The sequence below is a fragment of the Copidosoma floridanum genome, unplaced genomic scaffold (assembly GCF_036245765.1).
Source record: "Copidosoma floridanum isolate Cflo_tuat_1 unplaced genomic scaffold, Cflo_Japanese_pri ptg000028l, whole genome shotgun sequence".
NCBI lineage: Eukaryota > Metazoa > Arthropoda > Insecta > Hymenoptera > Encyrtidae > Copidosoma > Copidosoma floridanum.
Window position 1 is genome coordinate 4,321,136 of NW_028321905.1, and position 15,844 is coordinate 4,336,979.

Genomic DNA, 15,844 nt, shown 5'->3' on the forward strand with positions numbered 1-15,844 from the left:
AACTTTTTTTTAAAACATTTTTCTTGATCAAAATGTTAATAAAACATTAAATCTACTTGATTTGTCGAGTTTGGTGAAAAACTTTTTAAAAAATGTCTTAGTAACTATTAAAGCAAGATCATGTGTAATAAGATTACATTTTAAGTGTTAAAATTCCATTAAATGTGAATGTTACAATAACAACAATTAATTAATCTGCTTAACGGTCCATAATTAAAAATTATTAGTTAAACTTTTTTTAAGGCAACTTACGTAAAAAATTATTAAATTTATAGTCTTCAATGTTATTGAATTTTTAATCTATTTCACAACAATTCTTAATGAAGTAAGTCACGTGTAAAGAATATCTTATAAGATGGATATTTCAAAGATTTAAATTAATAATATTTTTAAATAATACGTTAAATTTTTTGTTAATTATGTAACTCCGTTAATCATTTTAACTAAATTTACTTACACTTGTTCATTCCATACCGAGTACTATGAAAAGGCGTTAAAAAGGTGAACTGGAATGAATTCTTTAGACAGGAAACACTTCAACTTATGAACGAATTCCAAAGTATGACAAACACCATATGTTATTATGAAAACAAAGCCACACATCTCATTAGCCATGAGAGCCTTCCTTACTCCCGCACTTGAACAAGCAGCCCCACGCCGCGCCATTACCACCGTGTACAACTAAACAGCCTATCTTTTCCCCTTTTCTCCCACTCTCAATAATTATAACAGTACTTTAGAGACTTGATTACTTATAAATAACAACAAGCAACATAAAATTAGTTGTTGGTAAAATTCATTTATACTTAAGTAAATAATTTAGCATAAAGGTGAGAAGAAAAATAATTGCCACAGTGTTTATTTTATTTCTGCTCCAATAACAATGTTATTTACATTATTCACAAAGCTTCCGTACTGCTAATAACCACTGTGTAGAAAGAAAAGCATTAAAATAAATTAAAAAATTGTAACATCTCAGAAAAATAAAAGAATATTATATATAGTCTCATGATAAATAATTTTATTTACATTATTATGAAATATATTAATAACGTAATACAAATATATGAATGTAAATTAACTTTGTTTGTTTCTCCTGAAAAATTTTAGTCTACATTTTTCACTGAATTGTCATTTATAACAAGTAATTATTTTATTATTTGTTACACTCCGTATATACACGGAGTGTTCACTCTTTTATTATGAGACTATACGTATAATTTTTACTTATTTTTCTGAAATGTTACGGTTTTTTAATTTATTTTCATTTTTACTGTATACGTTAACAGTATTACTACAATATTATGTAGGTTCCTTTTAATCACATCCATACGACAACCCTGCTCGTACACATTTATACCTATCAATTATCTTCACGCACTTGATCGAATCGTCACAAGAAATCAGAGTGACAGTATCGATGTGAGATTCGCCAGAATATACTGCTTCTATATTGATCTAGACAGTGTCCAGTACTGAACACGCATCTAGTCCCTGATGGTATAATTATTGCATCCTAGTTTAAATTAATAGGGGCTTTGTATTTCCATACACCAAATTAGATGTCGCTGATGACCGTTACATCCTCCCATGAACCGTAGCGATCGAAATAAAAGCTCCCGTCACTGAGTGCATTCGCAGTTGCTTTTCCAGCGAGATAGCTTATCTTCTTTTTCATAGGTTCTTTCGGATATTAGTAAATCGGAGTTCATCACGTGCGTAAATTTCCTTGTTCATTATCAGTTCGCAGTATCCACGGCTGACCGTCTCTATAAAGCTAACTTTACCGTTTCTGACCACTGAGCTATGTGAAAACGTTCCACAGTAGGTGATTAATCTTTTTATTTTTGTCCTACATGCTCATATTGGGATACACACGTATTCATTCACTTGTAAGATTTTAATGTATTGTTTAGTAACATTTATTGGGCTGGCTGTGATATCACATGGTTCTACTTCTATGGTATGTGTAGTAGTGACGTTGACCGTTTTTCTCCATAGTCGTAACCTATTCATCCGTTTCTAATATGGGCCAAAGTGGAGAGAGTGAGGACGTAAACCAGCATCTCTAGGGTTCTAAAATTATAATTAAAAAATTAATTTTGACTCGATTCACTATCGCTACTCAGAAGTTTTTTACTCTTGGGTAAAGTTCAGGAAATTTTTAACCTATTTGCATCAATAATTTTTTGCTTTTTACCGACTTAAATTTTAACATTATGGTTATTGAATACTTCTGGAATCTTATGGGGTCTAGAGAAGTAGTCTCCAAACTCACTTTTTTGAACTTCTTTCAATAAGTGTACATAATTGCCTACCCTAAAAAATTTCTCATTTATTTTTCGTTTGTATTATTCTTACGATTTCATTTTTGACAAGACAAAGTTCTTATACGCAAATTCCCTAACGTTATTTAGCTTATAAACTTAGTAAAAGATGTAATCTTAATACATTGTAATCCATCTCCTTCCTTCAGAGGGATTGATGACGCTAGCCTTGGTAATTTTCCAAGTACAACTTTGTATGAGGTGGTTTTGATACTCTCCTGAACGCAAGTGTTGTAATCTAAAGTTGCTAGTTCTACCCATTCGTCCCAGTCCTCTTTATTATTAGCGTATTACTTTAAATATTTGCCTACTGCATAATAAAATCGTTCCAATGATCCGTTTGATTGGGGATGACAGGCTGTTGTTTTCACCTTCTTGGTCTTGAAGCGTTTTGCAACTCTTTCCATCAAACTGCTTAAGAAGTTTCTTCCTTGATCAGTCAGTGTTACTTTAGGGGCTCCAAAACTACAGATGAAACGCTTAATAAGAGCATCAGAGATCGTTACAGATGTTGCGTCTTTTAGTGGTACTGCCATAAAGAACTTGGACAATTAGTCCTGCATAGTTAAGATATATTCGTTACCATTCTTTGTCTTAGGTAGGGGTCCGACGATATCTAACGCGATCTTGTTGAACATAGATCTAGGGGTATCCATTATAAGCATGGGTTGTTTAGTTTTTAACCTAACTAATTTCTTTAGTTGGCATTCTAGGCACTGCTTGATTCAATACTGAATGTCATCCTTTAAACCTTTCTAGTAATACTCTTGGCAAATTCTGGCAAATGATTTAGAGATGTCTCTGTGTCCTCCATGGGTGACTTATGCATCTCGTAAAATATCGAATCTCTATCTTCACCTTCTACGTATTGCAAAGTGTTCTTGCAAATTATGACCTTTACGTTGTTGCTGTTGAACGTATCTTTTATCATACTATTGACTGCAATCCAGTCCAAGTTACATATATCTTCTATCTTAGTTATACTGAACGTGGTTAAGCTCTTTTCTATTAGAATCAACCGTAAATCCTTAAATAGGCTTCTCAATCTATCGCTTATTAAAGATTGAGATACCACTTCGTTATCTTTGATGCATAATGCAAATTGGTATCGTTTTTTTTTAATTTTCCATCTTCATCTCTTCCATTTCTAGTTCTTGATGTGCAGGTACTTTATTAGCTTTAGTTAGCCTTCTTGCGCCTTGTCGCACAGTGTTCCTTTTGTATACACGAAATACACTATGTTGTCTGACCTATGTTCAAACAACTCTTTAGTTTCAATAATATTATAGCGTATGTTAAGGTCTTTCTCATCGCTTGTATTTGTTGAATCTTTGTCCCATGAATTGGACTCACTGGTCTGTACTGAATCATCTTATTTTTATCTAAGTTACTTCGTATTTGTTTCTAGTGGTTGTTCCTCTGGAGGAAGATTTTTGGGTCTGCCCTTCTTTTTCTTAACCTTCCCTATTTAACACTGGTTGAGGCAAAATTTCAGGGTTTGAGGGTTGTTATCTAAAGATGATGGTTTTTTCTTCTCTGTTTTGTCATGTACGTACAATATTGCCTTAATTCTTTTCCTTTGTTCTTAAAGATCTTTTTGGCGTCTCGATATCACGCTTCTTATCTTCTCTATTGGTATTGGGTTGCGAGACAACGCATCTGCTGGCGAATTTAATCTGCCTGGTCTACGCACTATGTCGTAACCGTATTCAGAGAGCTTGGATATCCATTTATGTACTCTTGTGTTAAGATCAGCGGTTTGGAACAAAACTAAAGGTTGGTGGTCCGTTACGACGGTAAATTTTCGGCAATATACATAGGGGCAAAATGTTTGCACGGAATAAAGTATTGCAAGCGTTTTTTTTTGTACGTGTCATAATGTAACTCTGGGCCTCTTAGCACGCGAGATGTACATGCAATCGTGAGATCACTACCAATTTTACCTCGTGATAAGATACTACCTATAGCATAACTGGAAGCATCCGTTTTTATAATAAATGGGTCATTTATTTTTGGCGACTGAAGTACGGGTGCAGTGTGTAGAGCCCGCTTTAGTTCCTGAAAAGCTTGAATTTCACTTTTTTCCTAGTGAAAAGTTTCGTTATTCTGGAGAAGTCTACTCAGTGGCTTTTCTACTATAGGGAAGTTAGGTATAAATCTTCTATAGTACGCTGTAAATCCAAGAAATCGTCTTGCATTTTTAATTTTTGTTGGTTCTTGATTTACACTTCTATTTATTCTATTACCGCTTCTATTTAATTGGGATCTGGGCTTAGTCCTTTTTCAGTGACGATGTGTCCTAAAGACGTAACTTCTTTCTGTATTGAGCTGCATTTAGTTGGTTCTAGTTTTTAATTAGCTGCCTTTGGTCGATCCATTACTTAATTAAATAATTTCTCGAGCTCTTTCAGGGTTCTAACATGTATAACAATGTTCTCCATGTACACAAAGAATCCCTTGCACATTATTCCTTTATGTGTTTTCATCATGGCTGACTGATATTTCACGGCTGCGTTTCTCAATCAAAATAGCATCCTTACAAATTTATAATGTTTGTTTAGCGTAGAAAAAGCTGTTTTATGTGCGTTGTCTGGGTGCATAAAGATTTTCTGGAATCCTGATTTACAATCGATCACAGTGTAACATTTCAAATGTTTAACTTGGTCTATTACGTTGGTTATATTTGGGAGCGGAAAACTCATAGGTATTGTCGTTTTGTTAAGAGGTCTGAAATAAAGAACTACATGCCACTTAAATTTTTCGTCGGGGCTTTTCTTTGGTACAATCCAAAGAGCAGTATTGTGGATCACGATTTTCTTACAACCCCCTTTTCTAATAAATCTTGTATTTGACGTTCGACTTCAGTCTTTAATGCATGAGGTAGTCGCTACTGTTTCATAGCTATGGGCATATCGTTGATGGTAGATATACGGTGTGTGGAAACGTTTTTAGCGCTAAATTCGTCTCCTTTTACATAAAAGCAGTCAGGATTGCGTTCAAGTAGTCTGTTCGCCTGATTCATTTGGACTTTCTATAAATTGGTGAGGTTAATAATTTCTTTTGATAGTCTTATTTTATTCTTGCTAGAAGTCGTATTTCAGTTACTAATGCTACTGCAATTATCCACATCTTTCTGGATGAAGTACACGTTAGTCGTGTCATGTATTTGATTATTACAGAATACACGATTAAATAAATATGAATATAATGAAAGTTTGTTAGTTATAGAAAATAAATGAAGAGTATACAAGCAGGAATATAATAAGTATCTCAGTGAAAGTATAATAGTTGACGAGCTACGCATTTGACTAGCTAGCTAGCCGGCTGGTTACACACTGAAGGCTTTTGGAGCTCGTAAGTAGTGCGATACGTTATCGAAATAATCGATAACCATTGTGCCAATATATCACAAGTCGCCTTTTAAATTGCTGTGGGTATGCCTAGCTCTTTAAGGGTTTCGTTGATTATTGCTTTTGTCTCATCGCAACCTTCCAGAAATAAGCTTAACGGTACGTTTCCTCCGTCAAATTCAGATACGATTCTAAAGCATTCTTAAAAGTGACCGTTTGGGCTACAATGCTTGTTGCTACTGAGTTAACGGGTCTAAGTATGGGTGTTCCTGAAGGTGAAAGTGTGATATTTACCTTTTCTTCATAAATATTAATTATATTGCTGTTACCACTGGATGTAGCATCATCTCTTAAAGTAAAACTTAATAGGTCAATTTCTCTGACAGTTAAATCAAAAGCGTAGTCAGCCCCAATGCTCCCAGAGTAAATGCCCATGCTTTCCAATAGAAACATTTGATTTGTAGCTAAATAAATATATGGATCTGAGTTGTCACTTTAACTTAACGTTTAAGGTTGGTGTTCGTTAATCGCGTATTTGTCTATCTCACCTGAAGCGTTCTACTCTATACAGCTTGTTGACGCATAATGCATTTGTTGTTCATTACATTGCATAATTGCTCATTTTCTCTTGAGAATAGAGATAAAAGTTGTTTTGATTTTCTCGTGAAAAAAAAATTTTATTAAATAATTTTTTTTTCAATTTATACATGTATTTGTTATTTATTTATTTATACTTTTTTTACTTTTTTATTATTAGTTAATTAACTTTAAGGATGCTGGGTTGATCCGAGAGCGTTGTACATCATCTCTTCTTAACGTTCACATCATATTAAGTGGCAGTACAGTCGCACTTTAGTACTCCTTGCTATCAAAACTAGGCCTTGCCTCAACCAGATTTACAATCAGAAACTCCACTTTATGAATATCATTGTGACATTATTTTTCACAATATCATTCTGTAAGTGGATAAGTGATCTACATTATTATTTCTTTTCTTGATTTATACCCTTTCATTCAAAGTTTGTTAATTGCTAATGTGCTCAATATCAGTAATACTTTGTCTACGAGTCGATACCGTCAAATTCACATATTTTCGCGTTGGCAACTGCCACAGAAAATTGTAACCAATATCGTGCGTTCTAGTTTAAGTACGTAGGAGTAGTAGTTTTTTTTTATGTAGAGGAAGGGGAAATGGATTCAGGCCCACCACAGGAACAGAAGTAGTATGGGACTCGGTGGATTTTTATTATTAAACCATCCATACACACTTAACCCCCCCCCAAACCGCGTGATTTTTGTTCTACCCCAAAACCGCGTTAGCATTTCTTCAGGGTGGAGCCACCAGGGAGACCATCGCGTCTCACAGCATTAACGAGCTAACTCGCCACCGTTTGCTAGGGGTGCTGATCCTCTCGAGTCCTAAAAAGGACTCGGGGTCCCTAAAAACTAGCACCCTGTCTAGCGCTCCATAGTAGGCCACTTAACTAGCAAGAACTACTAAAAGCTTGATGCTTTCCCTTGCTGGTAGGTAAAAAAGTACCTAGCGCAGCGTAGGTCCACATTAGCCTGCGTTTCATCTTCAGGCCCCTTCGCCTTATTTTCGTCCTGCTTGGGCCTTATCCCTAGCCTCTTCTAGGTCTCTTCTGAATAAAGGTCAGCTCCCACTGCCTGCTTCATGCTTGTTGTCCGTTGTTGGATAAAGAAAGCACCGTGCTGGGCCTGGACACTCTTTCTTCCAGTGGTTTGAGCTTCCACACCGGAAGCAAAGCTTAGATCTGTTTTCGTTCTTACAGTTGCCTAAGACGTGTCGAAATCCAGGCATTTGTAACATCTTGTTACTTCAATTATTCTTCGAATTTGGCAGCTTACAAAGCCAACTCGTAACCTGCCTGTTTTCTTTTTCTTTGAAGACATAGTCTGCTGGCGTTTCTCAGGGCTGTCCGATGGGCTCCTGTTTCTTTTACTTCGTTCTATTTCCTTTAGGGCAGTGTTCAGGGTTTTCTTCTGTATATGCCGTCGAAAATTATCTCGCCTTTGTTCCCTCCACTACAGGGATTCAAATGACGTCTCCAAAGCGTTGATATACACATCTTCTTCAGAAAGAAAGCCTTTTTTTACCACCTCTGCCTCTTTAAGGTGATTAAGCGCGGCTTTGAGCTCATTCTTAACAGCGTTCGCTGTGTTGCCATACTTATCATTAATTGCTTTTTGTGTCTCTGTAATCTCTTTTCTTGCTGATTAGACTTTATATAGTCACTTGCTATTGCTGTACTCTGACCTTAGCACCATTTTATTCTAAGAGCGCAAGCTCCCCCCTGGTCTGGTTGCTAAATATTGACACCTTGCTGTCCTTGGTGTCATTGGTGCCTATGCTCGACAGGCTTCCTCTTCGTCCTTTGTCCGTTAGAAAGAGCCATTGAACATTAAGCAGTCTCTGATGGCCATGAGACACGTCTTTGTCCCTTCCCCCCTCTAGAATTCGTGGGACCTGCGACAGTCACTCGGGCTTTCACCGGATCGGAACTGCTGGTGGATTTTCTCAGAGAGGCCATCGCCTGGGGTACAAGTTTTGCATTGACGTTTTTCATATTGGCATATCTTTAATGTCGTCGTGACTCGCGAAGGCCACCACTACCCTTTTTTTTAGAAATGAGTATGTGGAAAGGGTTAAAACCAAGGCAGCAGCCCTCTCTGTTACCAGAGAGAACCGCGACTTGCTCGGACCGGTCGGGAGTCACCACTCTCCCTCAGTCCCACCCGCGGAGACTGCCCTGGCGTTGAGTAACAAGTCTAAGAATGGTGTTTATGAGTAATGTCTGTATATGTTGGTATACTACGATTATCTCAGCGAGACGAGCAGCAACGTACAGTCCCACGGCCGCGCAGACAACCAAACAAAACGAGCTGGCGTAAGGCACTAAGGGGCTGCCATATAGCTTTTTCAGTGGTAGTAAGCCTAGATTCGTCGCTCCACCACGTCTTTTTTGTTTATGAGGCGTACAGCCATATCAGATGTGCCTAACCTGGGCCACATCGTCCGGCTTTACCCGCCGCCAGGCGTCCAACGCAAGCCCGGGAAAGGACCTACGACCCGCAATTCGGAACAATCCGTCAGTATCCCTGTGTTTGTTTAGGGAGAGTGTGATGCATATATCTGAAAAGAATGTTATAACCGACACTTACTTACACACACGACGGTTAGTACTAGTAGTAGTTGTAATAGTAGTTGTAGTAGTAGTAGTAGTAGTAGTAGTAGTAGTAGCAGTAGTAGTAGTAGTAGTAGTAGTAGTAGTAGTAGTAGTAGTAGTAGTAGTAGTAATAGTAGTAGTAGTAGTAGTACTAGTAGTAGTAGTAGTAGTAGTAGTAGTAGTAGTAGTAGTAGTAGTAGTAGTAGTAGTAGTAGTAGTCGTGGATTTTGATGATGGCGCTAATAACGTGAGAGATAAAAAGAGACTTAACACTAAAAGATGTAAAAATGGTATTTTTTTATTAACCGTTTGTTTAGTATTTTAAGAGACTTTTAAATAATATGACAACTTCATTATAAATGTGAGCTCCAAAAGGTTCATGAATGACATGCCTATGAAGTCCACGGTATATTGACCAAAAAAATAGAGAACATGTTATTTTTATGAAATGTTAAAAAAATGTTACTAATTTTATTTTTAAAGATAGAATTATTTGTGTTAACAGTAAATTTTTTTACAATCGGCGACTTTTTTGGAGAGTCAAACGACAAAGGTTTTTTTAGCACATGCTTGTTTTAAGAAATGTTGTATTAAGATGTATAGTTATTTTAATTACTTTTTCAGAGAAACATTTTTAAAGTTCCTGAGTTATAGAATCTCTGTTTTACACTCAAAGTATAGTATAAACGTAACTAGTCAAATGCATTTTGATTCGGGAATACTAAAGTTGTTTTTTGTTTATCTCTATATCTACGAAAGTAAATATAAATGTTTTTTTATTCTAACTTTTCTTAAACGGTCGGATGTTACTTATACTGACAACAATCTACGGTTGTACTGTTCTTTAATAAAATACATGAATGCAGTTTATTATAAGCTTCTCGGCTCCCAACACTGTAATCTAGCTCATAAAATATTAACGAGTTAATCAAAGTTAGTGAAAGTATTTTTAGACATTAATAAATATTTTGTCATCCCTTAGTATCTTAAGTCATTGCTACCAAGGTGAATAATTTGAAATTTACAGAAAAAACAATGGAGAAGCGGTAGTGGCAACTTTTAAACTCATAGTTTAAAAATTTTATTTTAATTTATGGACTTGAACCATGAGTAAGTTGAACGAAGGTCAAAAATCGTCAAATACAATTTTAAAAAAATTATGATTTTTTACCATTATTTAAAAAAAAAATAGATTATTTACGTTCTTAGTAGTACTAAGCCTTAAAATTTCGTCGAACTGTCTGTGTATTATCTGTATAAATCTGATTGTATATTAGTGTATAGTGACTCAGGTATTCAGGTCTAAATCCAAGAGAGCAGCTACTCAAAAAAAATACTAATAGTACTATAAAATTTTAAATCTTGTGTTATAGTTACTAAAATGTGTGAAACTGTAGAACAAATCCACATATTGCAGAAAAATAATCACACTACTATTTTAGTATAATTAAAAGAAATTGATAGTACAAGAATATTCTTAAGATATTAACAATTTTCGAATAGTCATGATAAATATTTTTGATCTTATCAATTATTTACCACTGTAATAACAATTTTAATAACTCAGAAGTGCGATGTAGATCTATGTACCATTTGGCGTACAGCGGCCTTCCGAGCCTGCATGCTGACTACCACTTGCCACCAACCGAAGCGAAAAACTAAATATTTTTTCAACTAATCTTTTTTATACTTATACTGCCTTAAAAAATGCCATTCAGTTAAGTTTTAAGGGAACTCTTGGAGAAGAAAAGAGATTTTGTAAAATTGGTTTCAGTTGGCTCAAAATTTTTTATAGCCAGTTTTTAAAAGGACCTTTTTTTACTTTGTGTAACAGTTTGCAAAAAAAAACATTCTATCTTACTTAATTTTGTAGGCCTACAAATCTGTTGTTCTTACGAAATTTTAGGTTCTAATATTAGTTAGAAAATGAATAGTAATTTTTTTTTAATTTGCAAAAAATCATGGTTTTTTGCAATTTGAACGAAAACTACTAGACTGATCGGAGTTAAAAGACACTTATTTTATTTGTAATTTTATCGTGCATTTTTTACACAACAAATTTTTTTTTCGATGTGTGAATTATTTCCTCAAATAACAAAAATCGTTACAAAACTATTTTTAATGATTTTTGACAAGTTTTCCAAGCTTACAATATTCAGTTATGTGCCTTCTTTGTAGCAATTATTGTTGGTAGAAATTTTTTCGTCAAAACATTTTAATGATTTTTTTATCTTTTTTTAACGTTGTACAAATATAATAACAACGGTAAGAAGACGCATTTACAATATTTAAATATAAGAAAGTTACTGAAGAGTCAAGTACCTACTTGATATTCTAGAGGAATGCAGTTACTGAGAATGAGTTCCTGAAGTTGTAATTCACGCCCAATACTACGAACTCCTTCTAACAAACCTTCCATTTCTCTCTGGTGTTCTTGTTGCAGATCAGATAGTTCCGCTTTAACTGATAAAAGCATGGAATGAATTTTCACAAGTTTTTTTGTTTTTCCAATGGCTTCTTCTTGAAGAGAAGAATATTTTTCTTTAATGTCTATACACTCTGCTGTCTTTTCTTTGATCGCCTTTTTAAGTTGTTCTTCTCTACGTTTTCGATCTTCAAGTTCAATAGCTGCTGCTACTAAAAGTTCATCCTGAGCTTCAGCTTTTTCTAGAAGATTTTCCCCGCCAACAAGTATTTTATTTTGTAAATTCAACATTTTTTCTCGCAAAGCTTCTTTTTCAGACCTGTTGGATACAGAGTATAAGTTAATAAGTAAGTAAAATATTTGATTTCATTATATTATACGGAAAAAAGTAAGAATTCCGTTAAAATTATACGATAATAATACATACATTTCCGAATCGAATAATTAATTTTCAAATTACTCTATAGGTTTTATAAGCTTATATTTACAACAAATATTAGTTATTGGAGTTAAGAAGACATCAAATTTATGAAAGATAAGAGTTCCAAATCCGTATTAATGTTCGATACATAATTTGTCTTTTGTAGTTTTACATATTTTTATTAACAATTAATATCAGTTATTGAAGGTAAATTATTTAATTCATTAAAGATGACAGCGTTAGTAAATAACAATCAGAAATTTTTGCATTTCATAAAAAAAAATTTTCGACAGTTTATACTTCTCAAATAATACAGAGTCTTAAGGTGGCTTGGGCGATTTTTATCAGCTTGATCAAAACCTCTGAAGTTCTGGAATTATGTAAATAAAGTATGCCAAATTCATTTGCGATAAAAAAATACTGCGGTCAACGACTTAATTTTTTCGCAAATCGCTACTGAAAATTCACCAATTTAACATGCAGTCTTATGAAAATTGTCATTAAAACGGCTACAACTCTAGAAGTACTTGATTAACTTCAAAAATTTAAAATAGTTGTCGTGAATTTTTTTACAGAGAATCTATTAAATTTTTGAAAATGTAGGTCAACGACTTAAGAGAAAATCAGAAGAAAAGTATGAAATATTCATCTGGCTTGCCTCACAACATTTTCCATTTTTTACAGTTATAATTTCACGGTTCTTTTCTGGCAATTACTTGATCTTATACTTTAGTTTTATCGAAATAACTATATTTATTGAAAAATTTACCGTCGAAAATTGTTGATTTTTTAGGGGCTCTTATAGCACCCTACTCTAGGTACGGTACTAACCGCCCAAGCCACCTTAACGACCTCAAAATATCCTTACAGTTGGATATTGAATAAAAATGTAAAAGGAAGTGCTTATTCAAAGTTTAACAAAAGAAAAGTCCTGAATAAAGTAACTTATTTAATATAAATTAATTTTTAGCAACTTGACAGAATCAAAAATTATCTGACAAATAAAGGTTTTTGTACTCAATAACTCATATGTGTACAAAATACAAAATAATTAACCTTCTTACAGTACTGTAAAATATTGTGAGAAGTAAATCTAAATCCCTTAGTGGCATAAAATGATCATTTATATTTTATACTGATTGTTTTAATATTTTGTACACAAATGTGTACAACATCTTTCATGCACACGTACTTAAAAGATATGATAGAGGAGAGCTGGCATATTTAATATTTAATTGTTAACTTTGATTTAATAATTGCTAAGTAATAACATGATAAATGGCATTTTTCATTTGCCGTGGCAACGATGTTGAGAAACCTGTAAAAAATGGTCAATAATTGTCAAAAACGGTTTTGGTGTTTTATAAGAAAAAGATGCATCTGATAAAAAAAGCGCTGTTGTATAAAATTTTTCAATGAAACAACAAATCGAATGAGCTTTTGTGAGCTGTGATTAATCTACTAGTTTTTGTGCAAATCGCAAAAAATCCAACTTTCAGCCATTTTTGCAGAAATTTATATCGCACATTCTAATCAATATGAAGTTGCAAAAATATGAAAAAGAGCCTTTTGATATGCGGCCAGCACCCAGTGCCCAGTTGACTTAGAATATTGCAGTACACAATTCTGTAGAAATATTCCACACTATTTTACATTTTTTCGTACTTAAGAAAAAAAGTATAATTAAAAAAATAATCAACTAGCACACAGTCTTTACTTAATATGTATGTATTGTTTATTGAATGCCTGGGTTAGAATACAATTCCAATTTGTACATCAATGTTTATAACCACTATGTCGACATATACACTTGTAAAATGTAATATTGAATTTTGTATACAGATTAATTAAAAGTTTACAAGTTCTTTATAATCTATGTAGCTTGCAATATCTAAAAAGATTCAATTTTTGTTCATGTGTAAATAAAACCGTCACATTTTTAATGATTACAATACTTATGCACATGACTTGCAGTAAAAATATTATCAGTAATAAAATAGTTTGTTCTTAAATAATCCAACTTAAATAAACTGCTTGTAGTACGAATCTACACGTTGCAGATAGTACATTGCAGTACAATAGAGAACTTGCATGCAACAGGGATTCACGAAATATCACCTTCCAGCGCTAGAGGGACTCCTTAAAAACATATAGCAATAGTAAAATTATCAATTATTAAATGCTGCATAACGTAATAAAATATTTTCAGAGTACGTAAATCGGGCTTCTGTTCAAATCAATGGCACGTGATCATGATCTAGTCACTTCTGAATTTTTAAAGGTTTATTCGGCTTAGGATTTATGATGTCAAGTTTTGTTGTGAGACGTCATTATGCCATATTCAAATATGCTTTGAATGGAGCAGACCGTCGGTTTGTTTACAAAGTTATAGGTTTGGAGTCACTATATTTAAAAAACGATGAATCCAGGATTTATTCGAGTCACGTCTGAAATTCAACCTAAAGTAGATTTAGATATATTGTTGACGCACATTTTTTCTGGCGATTGCTATAGAAGCATAGAAATGTGAGACGTGAAGGCAAAAAAGTTGGTTTGACATCTGGGTGTTATAGATACTGTCAATACAAATTTGATATCGCATACGTACGAATTGAAAAAAATTGCAAAATAATGTCAAATTAACACTTAATAGCTCAAGGCGTCCGAGTTACGGATATCGGGCTATTGAATATGTTCAAATACGGTAAAAAAAGCCAGAATGTACATTTTTGGCTAAACTGTGTCTTAAAAATTAAATCAGAAATAAAAATTATTCTGTAGAAATAGTTGTAGACGAGCAGACTGAAACTATCGTCAAGGTCAAGTGTCAAGACTGTGCTTCATCTCAAGGTGGATGCAAACATGCCATTGCAGTTCTAGCTTGGGTAAACAGAAAATCTGAGCAACCAGCTTGCACCAGTGTCGAATGCTACTGGAAAAAACAAGTATTGTCTGGGGTTGGATCCACAATATAGTATCAAGAGATAAGAGAAATGTTTCCAAAAGCATCAAATGAAGACAAAATAAATAATAGCAATAAATTTTTTAAACCAATTTTGGATAATCCAATGGCAACAACCTCCGGGAGTCACATTGTTCAATTTTTTGTCCAAATACCGTGCAAATGTTGTACCTACATTACCAAGCAGAGTATTACAAAAGAGCTTATGATAACGTAGATAATTTAAAACACTACTGCTCACAATATTCGACCGATGACAATTGTCTCCTTGCATACACAGTCACTTTTCAGCAAGCTGACAGTTCCTCGTAGTTTGAATTAAAGTACGGACGTACAAATGCTTTAGTTATCTATGAATATGCTCAGTGTTCAACAGTTGATGGCTCATTAGTACAAAAAATCATCGGCTTTGAACACTTTAGTTCCCCAGCTATGCAGAGTGGTAAAGATTTGAAGAGTACTGTTTTGTCTATAGTTGGTCAACAGTTAAAAGTAAAATTTGGAGAAAGCAACTTAAGAAAATCTGGGCTTGTTATGAAAAAAGATCTTCCAATGTTGAAAGCGTCTCCTGACCTCCTTTAATCCTTTAAAATTAATTTGCCGTTCTCATACTTTTGTTTTGGTTGAGCAGTTCATCGCCCTTCCTTGCTTTCAAAAAAAAAAGCGAAATTTCCTTTATGTCCATGTAAAATCGACCTAATAAATCTTACTTACATTTTCATCTTTTTGTCTACATCGCCCGTAAGGCAAATGGATACTTACGTTGTATTTTCGTCATTTTAATGTAGATACATGTTATGTTGTATTATCAGATAGAATAAAAATACTCACACGATTAAAAAAATTTTTTTTTGTGTTGTAAAAATTTCAACGTTGCAAGAAACAAAGTCAATTAATTTATAATTGTAAAGTTGCTTTTCACACAATATTTTTAACCTTTGTGTATATTTTATTTTTGATTTGCATAAGTATTAAAGTGCACGACTGTATCGATAGGCTGTAGGCATGCGCGAGTGTACGTGTGCCTGTGTTAGAGGAGAGGCATGCACAGCGCCAGTCAGGTGTGCGCCAGTTCTAATTTGACCATAGTCAAGTGTACACGCAATATTTAGCTCTCCTCGAATTTAGAAAGTCTGTATATACGTAAAAGTCCGTTATACTCAGTCGTCAG

At 34.0% G+C, this 15,844-nt stretch overlaps 1 protein-coding gene across 2 annotated transcripts in view; it reads right to left on the reverse strand.

Annotated features, from left to right (window-relative positions):
- Positions 1 to 15,844, reverse strand: part of LOC106637917 (kinesin-like protein 64D) — a 461,671-nt gene that overhangs the window by 102,197 nt on the left and 343,630 nt on the right. For both annotated transcript variants that reach the window (XM_014350896.2, XM_089595799.1), the window contains exon 6: positions 11,192 to 11,609. In XM_014350896.2, the coding sequence (XP_014206382.2) occupies positions 11,192 to 11,609 (418 nt within the window). The remainder of the gene's footprint in view (positions 1 to 11,191; positions 11,610 to 15,844) is intronic.